The 13,294-nt window shown below is 32.2% G+C and overlaps 1 protein-coding gene across 1 annotated transcript in view; it reads right to left on the bottom strand.

The window, feature by feature from the left end:
- Top2b (DNA topoisomerase II beta) overlaps positions 1-13,294 on the bottom strand; it is a 59,920-nt gene that overhangs the window by 15,895 nt on the left and 30,731 nt on the right. The window contains exons 12-27 of the mRNA XM_028760671.1: positions 13,000-13,157; positions 12,732-12,857; positions 11,695-11,805; positions 11,485-11,590; positions 10,488-10,597; positions 10,116-10,208; positions 9,914-10,028; positions 8,342-8,463; positions 7,987-8,135; positions 7,272-7,503; positions 5,304-5,438; positions 4,364-4,564; positions 3,752-3,947; positions 3,517-3,608; positions 774-929; positions 513-596 (exon numbers count right to left, since the gene is read on the bottom strand). Coding sequence (XP_028616504.1) covers positions 513-596; positions 774-929; positions 3,517-3,608; positions 3,752-3,947; positions 4,364-4,564; positions 5,304-5,438; positions 7,272-7,503; positions 7,987-8,135; positions 8,342-8,463; positions 9,914-10,028; positions 10,116-10,208; positions 10,488-10,597; positions 11,485-11,590; positions 11,695-11,805; positions 12,732-12,857; positions 13,000-13,157 — 2,186 coding nt within the window. The remainder of the gene's footprint in view (positions 1-512; positions 597-773; positions 930-3,516; positions 3,609-3,751; positions 3,948-4,363; positions 4,565-5,303; positions 5,439-7,271; positions 7,504-7,986; positions 8,136-8,341; positions 8,464-9,913; positions 10,029-10,115; positions 10,209-10,487; positions 10,598-11,484; positions 11,591-11,694; positions 11,806-12,731; positions 12,858-12,999; positions 13,158-13,294) is intronic.

Consider the following 13,294-nt stretch of genomic DNA (forward strand, 5'->3'; position numbering starts at 1 on the left):
ATTCCACTAACAGAAAATCACTGAAATTTCTCCTTTAGGATAAAGTCAAAATACCCATATTCAACCATACCCACGGACTGTCTTACCTCTTTTCAGAAAATGCCAAATTAAATCAATTAGCAGAGTCAGAAGTCAGGTAAGAGAATTAAACCAATAGAAAATATTAGAATTTCAATTATTCTAATGAACTCTGTAATATTTATATTGTTAAACTAGAAAGAGCTTTTCTTTATAACTTCATAGGGGTAAAACTAGCTTGATCTTAACTTGGATTATAAATACACTAATACCAAGTTAAAGAAAATTTCTGAGATAGTTAAAGAAGAATTTTCATTATTCAAAATATCTCAAAACCATTATTCTTCTAAATATAGTTTATTCATTTTAAAAATTATTTATTCATTTGGTAGGGTTGGGACTGGACTTAGGCCTTACACATTTTAGGCCAATGCATTACCACTAAGCTATATTCACAGCCTGAAAAACATATATTTAATAGAAATTTAACATACATCCAATTCTTCAACAAATGCTGCTAAATCTTCTTTCCAAAGATCTGAAGGAGATTTCCTTTTGAGATCATTAACCTCTCGCCCCTACAATTAAAAAAAGAGAGAGAGAGAGAGAGAGAAAGAGAGAGTAGTACAGTTTAACATCTAATAGTTTTTAAATGTGTAAAGGATAAATCAAAATACTTAGTTTTGGACAAAAAAAATCAAGATACGGATAATACTGAAATAGTTCCAAATTATTTAACCTACAAACGTTCATACTTTTGTATCTCTCTGTTTAATGAGTTCTTCAACTTTTTCTTTAGTAAGAGACCATAGAGACATATTTAAAATATAATTAAAATCAGGGCCTGAAGGAGTTCCTGAGTCAGAGGAACTGTCATCATGTTGGTTTTGTGTATCTTCCTCTTCTGCGGCCTGTAAAAAATAATATATTTTATATTAATTTCCATTATAATACCAAATTAGTATTTTAATTTCATTAATATTAGGTTTAAATGCTATACTATTAATGCTACTCCTTCAGGGTGGTAGGAGTTTTTTAACATTACCATCAAGATTGCCTATAAACCCTACTTCTTATATTTAAAAAAAGCTTAAGATTTTCATAAGCTATAATAATAAAATCTTCGGAAGGAATAGTATATTGTATTCCTATTTACTCAGGAATTTGATGAAATGTTAATTGCTTTCCTAAGTCCCAAAGTAAAAAGACACTGTATCTTAAAATTATTAAGTGAAATTTTTGTCGTTGCATATTGTCAGACTTTTATACTGGTCAGTTAATGGACATGAAAACACATACAAGAAATCACTTACAAAAATGTTTCAATAGTTGTAGAAACATAAATAGGCTATATTTACTCACTACAGATATATTTTAATAAAAATTCCCTATTACTATGAGGATTGTACAAATGTGAACTCAGAAAGTAAGCTGACTGAGAACTAAGTTGATGATTTAAGGAAGCGAGATTTCTGAAATTCTACTTAGAAAAACAACTGCACTTTAAAGAAGCCTCTTATCCTAATAATATGTTCAAATTACAATGAATCCAATAAAAGTAATTATAGGTGTCATTGCCTTGCTTTAAAAAAAGGCATTAAATGAAATTAAAGTTGTTTAAGACACTCAGACAGTTAAAAATGAAAGATACTCTTAATAAGCCAAAAGTTCATAAACAAAATGGCTTTACAATTTAAAATAATGTATATCTACAAAGTTAGGTTTGAGTATACTTTGGAAATAAAATGATAAAAATTAAAAGTGCAAATCAAGATGCTTCATGACATAAATAAAACTGTACACTAAACTAAAGAACAGTTGCTAGATGATTAGCATATAGCAGATAATGTTTAATAGACTGTTCTACAGTGAGCTGCCATTAGAGCTACAGAAATCTGGGGGATTAGCCTTCCATGAGGTATTAGAGCACAGTGCAATACTGCCTAAAACTGAAACTTCAGAGTACACTTATCTAGGTTTTCATGACACCAGAAGCACTATCAAATGAGAACTCTAAGAATGTGTGTGTGTGTTTCACTATTAACAAGAATATATTAAAGGGCACTTTCAGAAATCAATTAAAAAGTGAACTTTTCCATGTTTAATGATAGAATTTGCAGTATAAGAAATAATTTTTAAGTAGATGTTTTATAACTTTCTCTCTCCCAACACTACAGGCTCTAGTAAGAACCATACCTTTTGGTACCTAAACTCCTTACTTCCTTAAGTGCACACTGGGCAACAATGCTGCAAAACTTTCATGGTGTTAATGCAACTACTAAAAGCAAGCTAGCTTTTATCCATGAATTCTGCTTCCACCAGAAGGGCATTCCAAAACCAGAACACCCTTATATTTTAAAACTGAGTAAGCACTGAATTCACTGTTTATTAGACAATTTTCTACAGTTTAAACCAACAACGACACAGTTCGAGAAGGATATAAAGCATAATTTGGAGTTCAGCAACACAATAAATCACAATATGAAAAGAATGTGCTCTTTCACCACATTGTCCTGTCCTACTTTATTAAAATAGTAAATATTAAAATAGTAAATAAGCCTGTTAGCTTAATACTACAGAATTTGTTCTGATTTTACTCACTTCAACATATTACATTGACTTCAAATTTGAGAAGAGCTTAATTTGAACAAGAGTAGTATTTCAATATACTTTGATGAAAAATTCAAAAATATTATGGTTGCAAATTCTAAACTGCAAGGAAATTTAACATATCAGTTCACAGTATATCACACAGTTTTAACTTTCTTAAACAAGGTTAACATTACTATCTAATATTCATACAAATCTATTTCAGTATCTAAAAATAGTAATCATTGCTGTTTTTTCACTTCTCTACATTTCTGTTCTCAATCATGATGTTGCACTGTGTTTTTACATTGCCTTTTTATCATCACAAATATTAAGAAATTAACTCTTGAGGGAACTCTTAAGGTTTCAATATTTCATTCATTGAATCAATACAACTATTATCTAAAATAGACAACTTAATTATAGTGTTTAAGTTTCGGCCTAAAAGTCCACAGGCAGAGCACATGCTTGATATTAGTGTCTACAAGGAACATTTGTCTCTTATCTTCCCGGCCCCAACCACAACTAGACCAAGCAGATGCCACACTGTCATCACAGACTGGAAAATGGAAGGATTCTGAGGGCGACCAGTCTGGCTCTGAAAGAGTATACATGTACTTTACAGAAACCATCATAACAAGTTAAGCCTCTTAATGGCAGACTCAAGATCAAGGACACTGAGCCACATTCTCAGCATGGAGCCATTTCTAAAGGCCCTGTTAGAAATGGGTGCTTTGTGGTGAGTATGCACTGTGAATTCCTACACTGTGTCTGCTCTGTGGGTTAGTCTCCAAACAGCCAGCTTAGCACCTTTATCAGTTCTAAATTCAAACTTTTGGGGTTGGGAATTTTGTTTTTGTAAGTTGATTTTCAGAGCTTCTCTGAGTATCTTTTTCTGCAGGTGATTACCTTTTCTTGTGCTTCTTTCCACGCTTTCACTGGGTCAGATTCATAACCTCTCTGGACTAACATTTGAATCAAATCTTTCTTTGACCTATTCTCTATGTGAGGGAAAAATAAAATTAGGATCAAGAAAAGAGATCAATTTGTATTTGCTTATATTCTACTGACAAAAATGTCTTCTATTAATAAAGACTTTTTTCCATTTTAACTAATGTTCAAATCTTTAAAGACTATGCCTTACCTATAGTAATTTTCCCTTGTATCTTCTCTAAAATGAAACGGGCTTGATTATTAAGCTTTGTAGATTCTGCTCCCAACATTCCTACAAGCCATTCCTTCCGTAAACCATAATAACTTAATCGTAAATCAAAAAATTCTTTCAAAATGTCTTGCACAGTTTCATACTTCTTCAGACATCCCATATGATCAAAGAGTACCTACATAAAATACAAAGTGTTTTCTTTAAATTCAATAAATCTGTACTAGTATTGTAATTTATACAGTACCTATAGTACTTAAAATAACTCTAATATGAATATATGTTACCCCTGAAACCCATTAAAAATAAACCAAAATTATTAAAAACATTTCTATAAATATTCCTTTAGTAACAGGAATTTGATAAATACAATTATCAAAAACTATGGGAAAGTTTAAAATAGTAAAAATGTTGAGAGACTATTTTTTAGAGGGTTTCTTAGGGGGCTGCAGTGGTGGCTTGAGGTTAAAAGTACATACTGTCCTAGCACCAGAGGAAAGAAATTAATTGCTAGATTCTTTAGCACTCAAGCTTATTGTTGTAGCTCTTATTATGATAATCTAATGTATAACCATTTAAAAAAGATTACTTTACCATGGAATTGCAAGTAAGAGTAGTTTGGAGTTTAAAAACTTTATGCAGGCCAGCAGCTTCTGCTTGTGCAAGTTTCTCTTCTGTCATTTTCACTACAAATTTCACAGTTGTATCAGTATGATATTCTTTGTAATCAGAAATCAGTGCTGGTGTTTTATCTGTCCCATTAAGCATAGGTTCTAGGACCTGCTCCTTGTACACCTAGAAAACATTTAAAAAGACAATAAATCTTTTTACAATACATTATCATGTTCTCATTAGTCACATAATCTTTTAAAAATTTTGAGTGCATGCTTAATGGTGAGAAAAGCCATACAAGATGGTGGTTCTGGTTCTGAGGTAATTACACACCAAAGGTACTGTAAGTCCAGGGTGTAAGGAGGATGACATTGCTAGACCTAATAGAGTGGCATCGATTTATAGCACTTGAAACTTATTTTAATTTACTAAGCATAGTTATATTGGCCTATAATATTTCTCATTCCATGCCTTTTGTTTACAAACACAAATATACAATCACTTTCTAAAAAATGAATTAAAGGAAGCACCAACTAATGCAGTGATTCTCAACCCTCATAATACTGCAGTGAACCCCACTCATAAAATTATTTTGTTGCTACTTCATAACTTATAATAGTGTTGCTGCTATTATGGATCATAGTATAAATATCTGTGTTCCAATGGTCTTAGGTCACCTCTGTGAAAGGGCTGATCAGTTCCATAGGGGATGCGACCCACAGTGAGAACCACTAAGCTATTATAAAACATACTATTTTTTACATGTACTTAAAAACTTGAAAATTCAAAATGCAAAAATTCAAATACAAAGGTAAAAAAAATATGGAGTCAAACCTTTATATAGACACAGAATAAACAAACAGGTGAATTATTTGTGCCACAAAAAAATAAAGCAATGAACTTCTCACTCGGTTATACTCACCTGTGTCCAAGTTCTAACTGGAAGTTCTGTAATCTCTACTGTGTTTCTGTCCACCACAAATATCTCACCACTAACAGCATACTGGTTCTGACCAAGTTCCTGGATAGTGCCTTTGAAGTTCTTATAGTTTGGAAGCTGCCGGGAAAATAGAAATGACTTGATTTGATTTTGTTCTTGAGTGCCAGGACCACCTCTAAATAGCCCTTAGCACATGGCCTACTGATACAGCAGGTTAATATGACTAAAACTGTTCATCCTCACTTGTTGCTCCCTAAGTTTCTTGATTTAAATGCATAGGTTCTGTTAATATAACCTGAACACCACTTAATCTTCCCAATACTTTTCACAGGCTTCCTAGATTAGTCTCTTTTTCAGTCTCCTTCTCAATTTCCTTTCATGTTAGCTTAATATCCTTTAAATTCAACCTCCTTTTGCTTCACACTGAATGTCTTGTAGTTTGTCTGGCTCTAACTGAACTTTCTAATTTTATTCTAGTGATTTTTCTTTCCTGCAGAGCCACTACTTTTCTCCCATGCTCTATTTGAAGATTTTGAATGCTTATAACTATCTACTAACATGTAAATAGTGTAAATGTTCTATCAAGGCTTCATGTGAAAATATAGTTAACACTCTAAGAAGTCTGAGTGAGGATTTTTAAAGTAAGGCTTTGGTAAATGGTTAGAATTAAACAAAGGTTAAACCCTATGAATGAATCCTAGAATTTTGCATGAGGAAAGAGAGAGGTGAGGACAGAAAGACAGGGCATGTGTGCACGCGCACAAATACACACACACACACCCTCCTTGTTTCTCACCATATGAAGCCTTGTGCTACCAGAGGACTCTGACAGTACCAAAGCCAGCACTAGATGAGGCCTCTAGGCCTCAAAACCCCAGAATTATGAAATAAAGTAAGCCTCTTTCCCTCAAAATATTAACCTGCCTTAGGCATTTCATTGTGATAACAAAAAGACCATCTACTACCTCTGACACATACTTAGAACCCCACTTTATTCAGCAACATAAATTTACTCACCCTTAACCAAATCACAACAGATTATTTCCTCTTCAAAAATCTATACACTTTTTCATTATCACTAAGAAGTTCAACATATAGCAGGGGACATTTTCCGACTGAATATCTTTGATTACTATAAATTTCAAGCCCTAATACCTTCTTCTGACAAGATATTAACTTTGAAAAACAAAGACCCTAACTCTCACTCATCTCTTAGTACAGGGCCATGTGATACCAGGGATATAAGAAGTATATACTAATAGAATAACTAGCTCATCATTCTCAAATGGATTTAAAACAGCTTAAATAAAATACTATCATAGAAAATAACTTGGAGCCTGGGAATTCGTAAGATTTTTGCTGTGGATGCATGCAGGACCTAAGTCCGGTATCCACATAAAAAGCAAGGCATGGCTACATATAGCAATAACCCCAGCAAAGAGATGAAAAAACAAGTAAATACCAGGAGCTCATATTAGCTTGCCAGTCTAGCTGAAATGGACATGTCCAGTTCAGCGAGACACCTGGTCTCAAAGCAGTAAAACAGTGAAAGGGGAAGGCACTCAATGCCCTCTTCTGGCTTCTGTACTATACGTGTGTGTGTGTGTCTGTGTCTGTGTAATATGTCATGATATGGAAAGTTTCACAGCTTGATACTTTAACATCTGAATGTACCAAGAACATCATTCTTTATACAATCCAGAAATTTTAAACTCTAAATAAAGTACAAGGTATTTTAAAATTTCAATAAACAATTTCACCCCATAAAACTTATCTTCAGACTCATTTATTTATATGTTTCAGGTAAGCAATTATAAATTTAAGTCTTAATAGGATCCTATATCTACAGCAGCTCTAAAATGAAAAGATTCCATTATTAGAAAAATAATGAAGAAGAGAAATGAATTTTGTCCTTTATTTATGTAAACAACTTAAGCCATAACAACTTACCATGGGATGAGGATCCAAACCTTCTAGCATCCGCCTGACATTGTTCACAATTTCTCTAGCATCATAGTTGGGCAGTTTACAAGCCCATCCAGTCCCAATACCCTCAGCACCATTAATCAAAACCATGGGGATTATGGGGATATACCACTCTGGCTCTACACGTTGGTTATCATCATAAAGGAACTTAAGCAAGTTATCATCCACAGCTGGAAAAAGTAGTCTTGCCAGAGAGCTAACAAAAGGAAACAGAAGAATATTGCTCTGAGAAATAAAACTTTATAAGGGCTTACTTTTAATAATTTTGACTAGATATAATAAAATTCACCTAACATTAGTACAAAAGGCATATTTCTCTCAAGCACAAACCAGTATTAAGAGTCCTTATGTACTTTAATATTTACTTACTTTCTTAAGTGCTTTAATATTGGAACTTTGTAAGACGTTCCAATTATTCTGAATAAAATACCTAACCCATTTTCAGTCTAAAGAATAAAATTAAGTGCAGAATAAAAGTTTATTTTTATTAGTACTGATTTTTACCAAGAATGCATAAAATTAAGGCCAAATTATTTATGATCAAATAATTTGAAGTACTCACTCAGAGCAGAAAAATTAAATGATCCTCTCTCTACACAACTATAATTCTACTAAACTTTTACTTGATATAGCAAACTTCAAATTAAACCTTATGTCAGCAAGTTAGAAAATCATTTACCTTAACATTGTGAAAATATAACGAGGGCTTGCAGCATCTTTGCCACCATGAAGCCGAGTTCCAAACTGACCAATGGGCTGAAGCAAGTTAATGTTGTTACTGCCCACAAAATTCTGAGCCAAATTCACAATAGTCATCATTAATGCTTGCTACAAAATAGAAAAAACAAACAAACAAAAGCAGATTAATAGCCTAAGTTTTTTAGAACTTTGCCTCAGTTTATATTGAAACCAAAATTCTAAATTCTATTGTATTTTCAAAGATCTCATAAAAAGAAAACTGTTCTATTACAAATAATTATCATTTAGCATGCCATAAATTACAGTTCTCAGTTGACTCCATTTTTAATGCTTACTTCTCCATGATGATAAGCAGACATTTCAGCAACAGATCCAGCCAGCTGTGCGACTTTAACTTCACGTTTATCATTCCTCTTGAAACAGGTAAACAAAACTTTTCGTTGACCTGGCTTGAAGCCTATTTTTTTTAAAACAAACAAACAAACAAACAAAACCCTCCTTTTAAAATAGTTTTAAAACTATTTTTAAAACACCATCACTGCATGACTCTCAGTCTCACCTCTTTCCCCAGAGCACCTTCATGACTAACCTCTGGTAGGCCATGTAGCCTACGCTGTCTCCGATCCTCCATAAAGTTTGTTAACCATTCTTTTCTGTCATTTTTATATGTCATAAATAAAATACTTCAAAATATCAACTCTATTAGTGGCAACATTATATGTTTGGGAGAAAAAAATGAAAGACATTTACCGAGTATCAATTAAGATATCCTGGACTTAAAGAACTGTCCAGAAGTGTCATACCTCTTCCACAAGTCTCTATTTCATGTGACTTATGCCAGCAGTAATGTAAGTATTAGCAAACAAAAGCTTGATAGTTTCTATTAGCATATCTATAGTCATGAACACTTACAAATGTTTACTGTAGTAGTTAAGAATGCATGTAGACTTTAGAATGTTTGTAATCTGGATACTCATGCTATGTGAATGAGCAAATTACTAAACCAGTCTCAGTGTCCTGAAAGCAATTGAAGTAACCTCAGTCATAAGATTCTAACAACCTCAGTCTTATGATTATGTGCTGTTTTCTCCTTCTTGCTTGAGACCAATGAGCACAGAAATAACCTTATCCTTATATGCTGACAGTTGCATCCATCATTGTGAGGCCAGAGCATGAAAGAAAGAAGATAATAAAATATGGCTACTTCTCTGAAAATTTCATAATGTAACTGAGGATACAAAATTAGCTCAAATAAAAAGAGGTACATAAGAAGTAGCATAGAAGTTCATGTATCCGAGACCAATTAAAACTGAAGGAATATTTGACAGAAGGGACACAATCTCAGGCTAGACATGATAGATGGACAGAACTGTTATTAAATGAGAAACCAAGCAACACAAAGATGAACAAATTTGCTATGACTTATATAATTGGGGTTAGAGTTTTTCCAAATAAGAAAATCATTACTAATAGAAACTTTCTAAATTTTGCAAGTTAGATTTATAAATTATATAAATTATTTAGATTGGGTTTTATTAATGAGATATAAAGGCATTTTTAAAACAAGTATTTCATAAATATGTAGACAAAGTTCTATTTTACTTAATTTTTGAAATTTCAATTTTTGAAAGTACTTGAATAACAAAAAAGAAAGACCATTAAACATTGTCCTTATTTTTCCTGAAAAACTCAAAGAAATAGTAAAAACATCAGCTTTCTTACCTCAAAAGCTTTAAGCCCTTTTGAATCAATTCTTCATGTTTTCTAAGATTTCAAATAAGAATTTTAAATGAACTATAGACTTTGGTATGTTAAATAAGAATTTAAAGTGACCCATAAGGGTAGCATAAAGTATACATAATTAAACCATACAGAGCATGCAAGGATGAGAAATTCTGATTACTCACCATCCACAAGAGATGGTATAGATCTCTCATTGTCCGAGTTTGAGAAGAGAATCAATTCCTTGTTGATGAAATCATTGTATGTCAAATGCTTTGTTGCTGTACCATATAAAAATTGCTAGGAGAAAGTTACATAGCAATGTTGTCATTCTCGCTGCATGACTCTCAGTCTCACCTCTTTCCCCAGAGCACCTTCATGACTAACCTCTGGTAGGCCATGTAGCCTACGCTGTCTCCGATCCTCCATAAAGTTGGTCAACCATTCTTTTCTGTCATCAATCTTCTTCTTACTAAATGCCTGAAGAAATCCAAGTAATAATGCCATACGTTAAAATAGATTTCATTATAAAACCAGAATTTATAAATGGTAAATAGCTCTAATGAAGTAAAGTGTTTTTTCTAGTAACTTTTAATCAAATTCATATCTGAGCTGAGTCTTTTTATTAAGGAAATAATAAAATCAAAATTCACTACTTTAGGTATTATACTTTCAAGAAAGACTTCTTACGCAAAACTCTAGAAGGAAGTGTATAGCAGGAAGGGAATAGCTAAAGAAATGTTTTATTCACAACATTACCAAAGTTATGGCAGCATCATCTTCAGGTCCAGCATATCTGAACAAAATGCGATGTCTTTCCATGTCAGCAAAATATTCCTTTGCTTCTTTAGCTGTACTGGTACCCAATCCTATATAATTTAATATAAAACAGTGTCACAAATAACAGCTGTTCAAAACCATCAGATGAATAACTTATAGGGAAAGTCATTAAATTGTTACTAATTGATCAAGCTTGAGACAGATCATGACTTAAATATACAATGCTACATATTAATTATTTCTGTCAAACAAATCTAACTCAAATATAATCACATTCTGATTTAAGTATCATGTAATAGAAAATAAGCAAAAAAAGGAAATTGTTACATATTAAATGAAACGAAAGTAGTACAATGGGAAAATTTTAAGATGTGGAAAATTTATACATAACAGTTTCTTTAATGAATTAAAATGAGAACATATACATGAAATATGAAAACGTTACATTCAGAGATTTAAGAGACCCATAAATCAGATTAGTAACTATTTGAATCTTGATATAAAATATTAAATATACAACACATTATTGTAATCTTGAGAAATTTTAACTTGGATGGATTTTAAATATGTTAAAAAAGAATATGGATATTTGTTAGATGCACATTAAAGTAGTGACAGTTGAAACACTATAATGTCTAACAGCAATTTCAGATTAACATTTAGCTAAGAAAGGCTAAGTGGCATAAAACAATGATTGTTAAAGTGAGTAAGTACTTGTATTCTTATACAATATGTGTGTGTGTTTATATGACAAAATTCAAAAGTGCTAAGAAGAAATTCTGTAACTTTATTACTATTATTATTATTTGTGGAAGTTTAACATTTTTCTTACAGAAATTTCCATTAAAAAACCTTCAGTCAGCAATAAACCAATGATTTTAAAATCTAAAAGACAAGCTTTCATGGTATTTTATTACTCTCATAAAATTGATTACCTAAGCAGTCACTTTACAAACTTCAATATTAAGCTACAAACCTTTGTAGTACTTTATTTTCCAGGCTTTCTGGTTTTCTATGTGTTTTTTCCACTCATCAAATTCAGGAATACTATAAAAGGAAAGTTCCTGCTTATTTTTGCTCGCCTTAAATTAATTAGGAAAAAAGAAAGAAAGGAAGAAAGAAAGAAATTAGTTCTTCTGCTAACACTTAAGAAAACAGTACAAAATTAACAGAATACAAACTGTACCTTTACAATGGGGGTAATGAATTCTTCAAGAAAACCATGCTTCAAAAGTGACGGCCAATTGTGATGAATGAAATTGATTAGCAAGCCTTTGATGTGAGAACCATCTTGATCCTAAATAAATATAAAGTAAAAAGTCCCATAATTTTATAAAATATAACTACTTTTAAACAAATTTTCCAAGGCAAAATCCCATTCAAACTGTAGATAAGTATTTATGAAAAAGTATAGATTAGATGACTGTCACTTAAACTACAAGTTCAGTTTACAATAGATTGAATATACTTGTCCTTATAGTATCATCATACATGTTGTATGGTGTACCAGAATGTTTAAAGGTGGAAAAATTCACACAGGGTTATAAGCCCACTTCCCTGGGCAATGGAAGAGAAAGACCATTGGATGCAGGTATTTACATGTCTTCTCATGACATGAAAGCTGCAAAACTTCTGCTTAAAACTATATTGCAGCTTTTTCTGGTGAATTTTTCACAAATGCTTTTACATTTTAAGAGAGACTGTTGGTTACATATAAAGTTCTCCCTTTTCAATACTCTAGTTCTTTCTTGATTACTGCTGTGTTAAAGTCCTCGTTGGTTTTGTTCACCCCAACTTAGGTCAACATGTGCTAATAGTAACTAGCAACCTACTAGGTCACTGTTTTTCTCTTACAGATGTCAACATTTTATTCCTATTCCCACATAGGCTTAGTTACTGTGATACAACACTGTGTCCTGTTCTTTTCCTACTTGCTGCATTTCAAGAACATTTAAAAATAACCAATAAGATTAATAACTGCCAAAAATTAAATAATATAAAATGAGCTTCATGTGTAGGTTTCCATACAATAATGTGTCCTCTAGAAGCATACAATCACTTTCACCTATACTCCTTCCTGAGACAATTACCAAAAAACAGTCTAAGGCTTAGAAATGTAGCTCAGTGGTAAAACATCTGTCCTGAGTCCAACATGCATACATATATATGAATAACACAATCTGAAGATATGAACTGTAAATACTTAATAACTTTCAGACCAACCTGATCAGTCATAATCATAATCTTTCCATAACGTAAAGTTTTCAGAGATTCTGCATCATCATAGCTTTTCTTGTATTGCAAACCAACTATTTTAATAATATTGTTTATTTCTGCATTTTCCATAATCTATACAAAAAGAAAAACATTGAAATTATTTTTAAATTGCTGAATTATATGAAAGTATATATGAGTCTGAATCTACATTTGAAAATTCAATTTGAGCACGATGTTAGAAATGTCATGGATACCTGTGGGAATGAATACGAACCTGTTTATGAGATGCTTCTCGTACATTGAGAATTTTACCCCTGAGTGGGAAGACTCCATATCTGTCCCTGCCAATCACACCTAATCCAGATACAGCTAGAGATTTAGCAGAGTCTCCCTCCGTTAATATTAATGTACACTCCAGGGAATGTTTGCCACCTGAAAAATATTTTAAATTAAATACATTTTGAGTTCCTTATTTCACTAAGAAAAATGTAGACAGAAAAATTATCATAACAGTGATAATGGAAGACTATCAGTCACTTTATATTATGCTTAATGAAGTTTAAATGGTA

This window comes from Grammomys surdaster, unplaced genomic scaffold (assembly GCF_004785775.1).
Source record: "Grammomys surdaster isolate TR1022 unplaced genomic scaffold, NIH_TR_1.0 126546, whole genome shotgun sequence".
Classification (NCBI taxonomy): Eukaryota; Metazoa; Chordata; class Mammalia; order Rodentia; family Muridae; genus Grammomys; species Grammomys surdaster.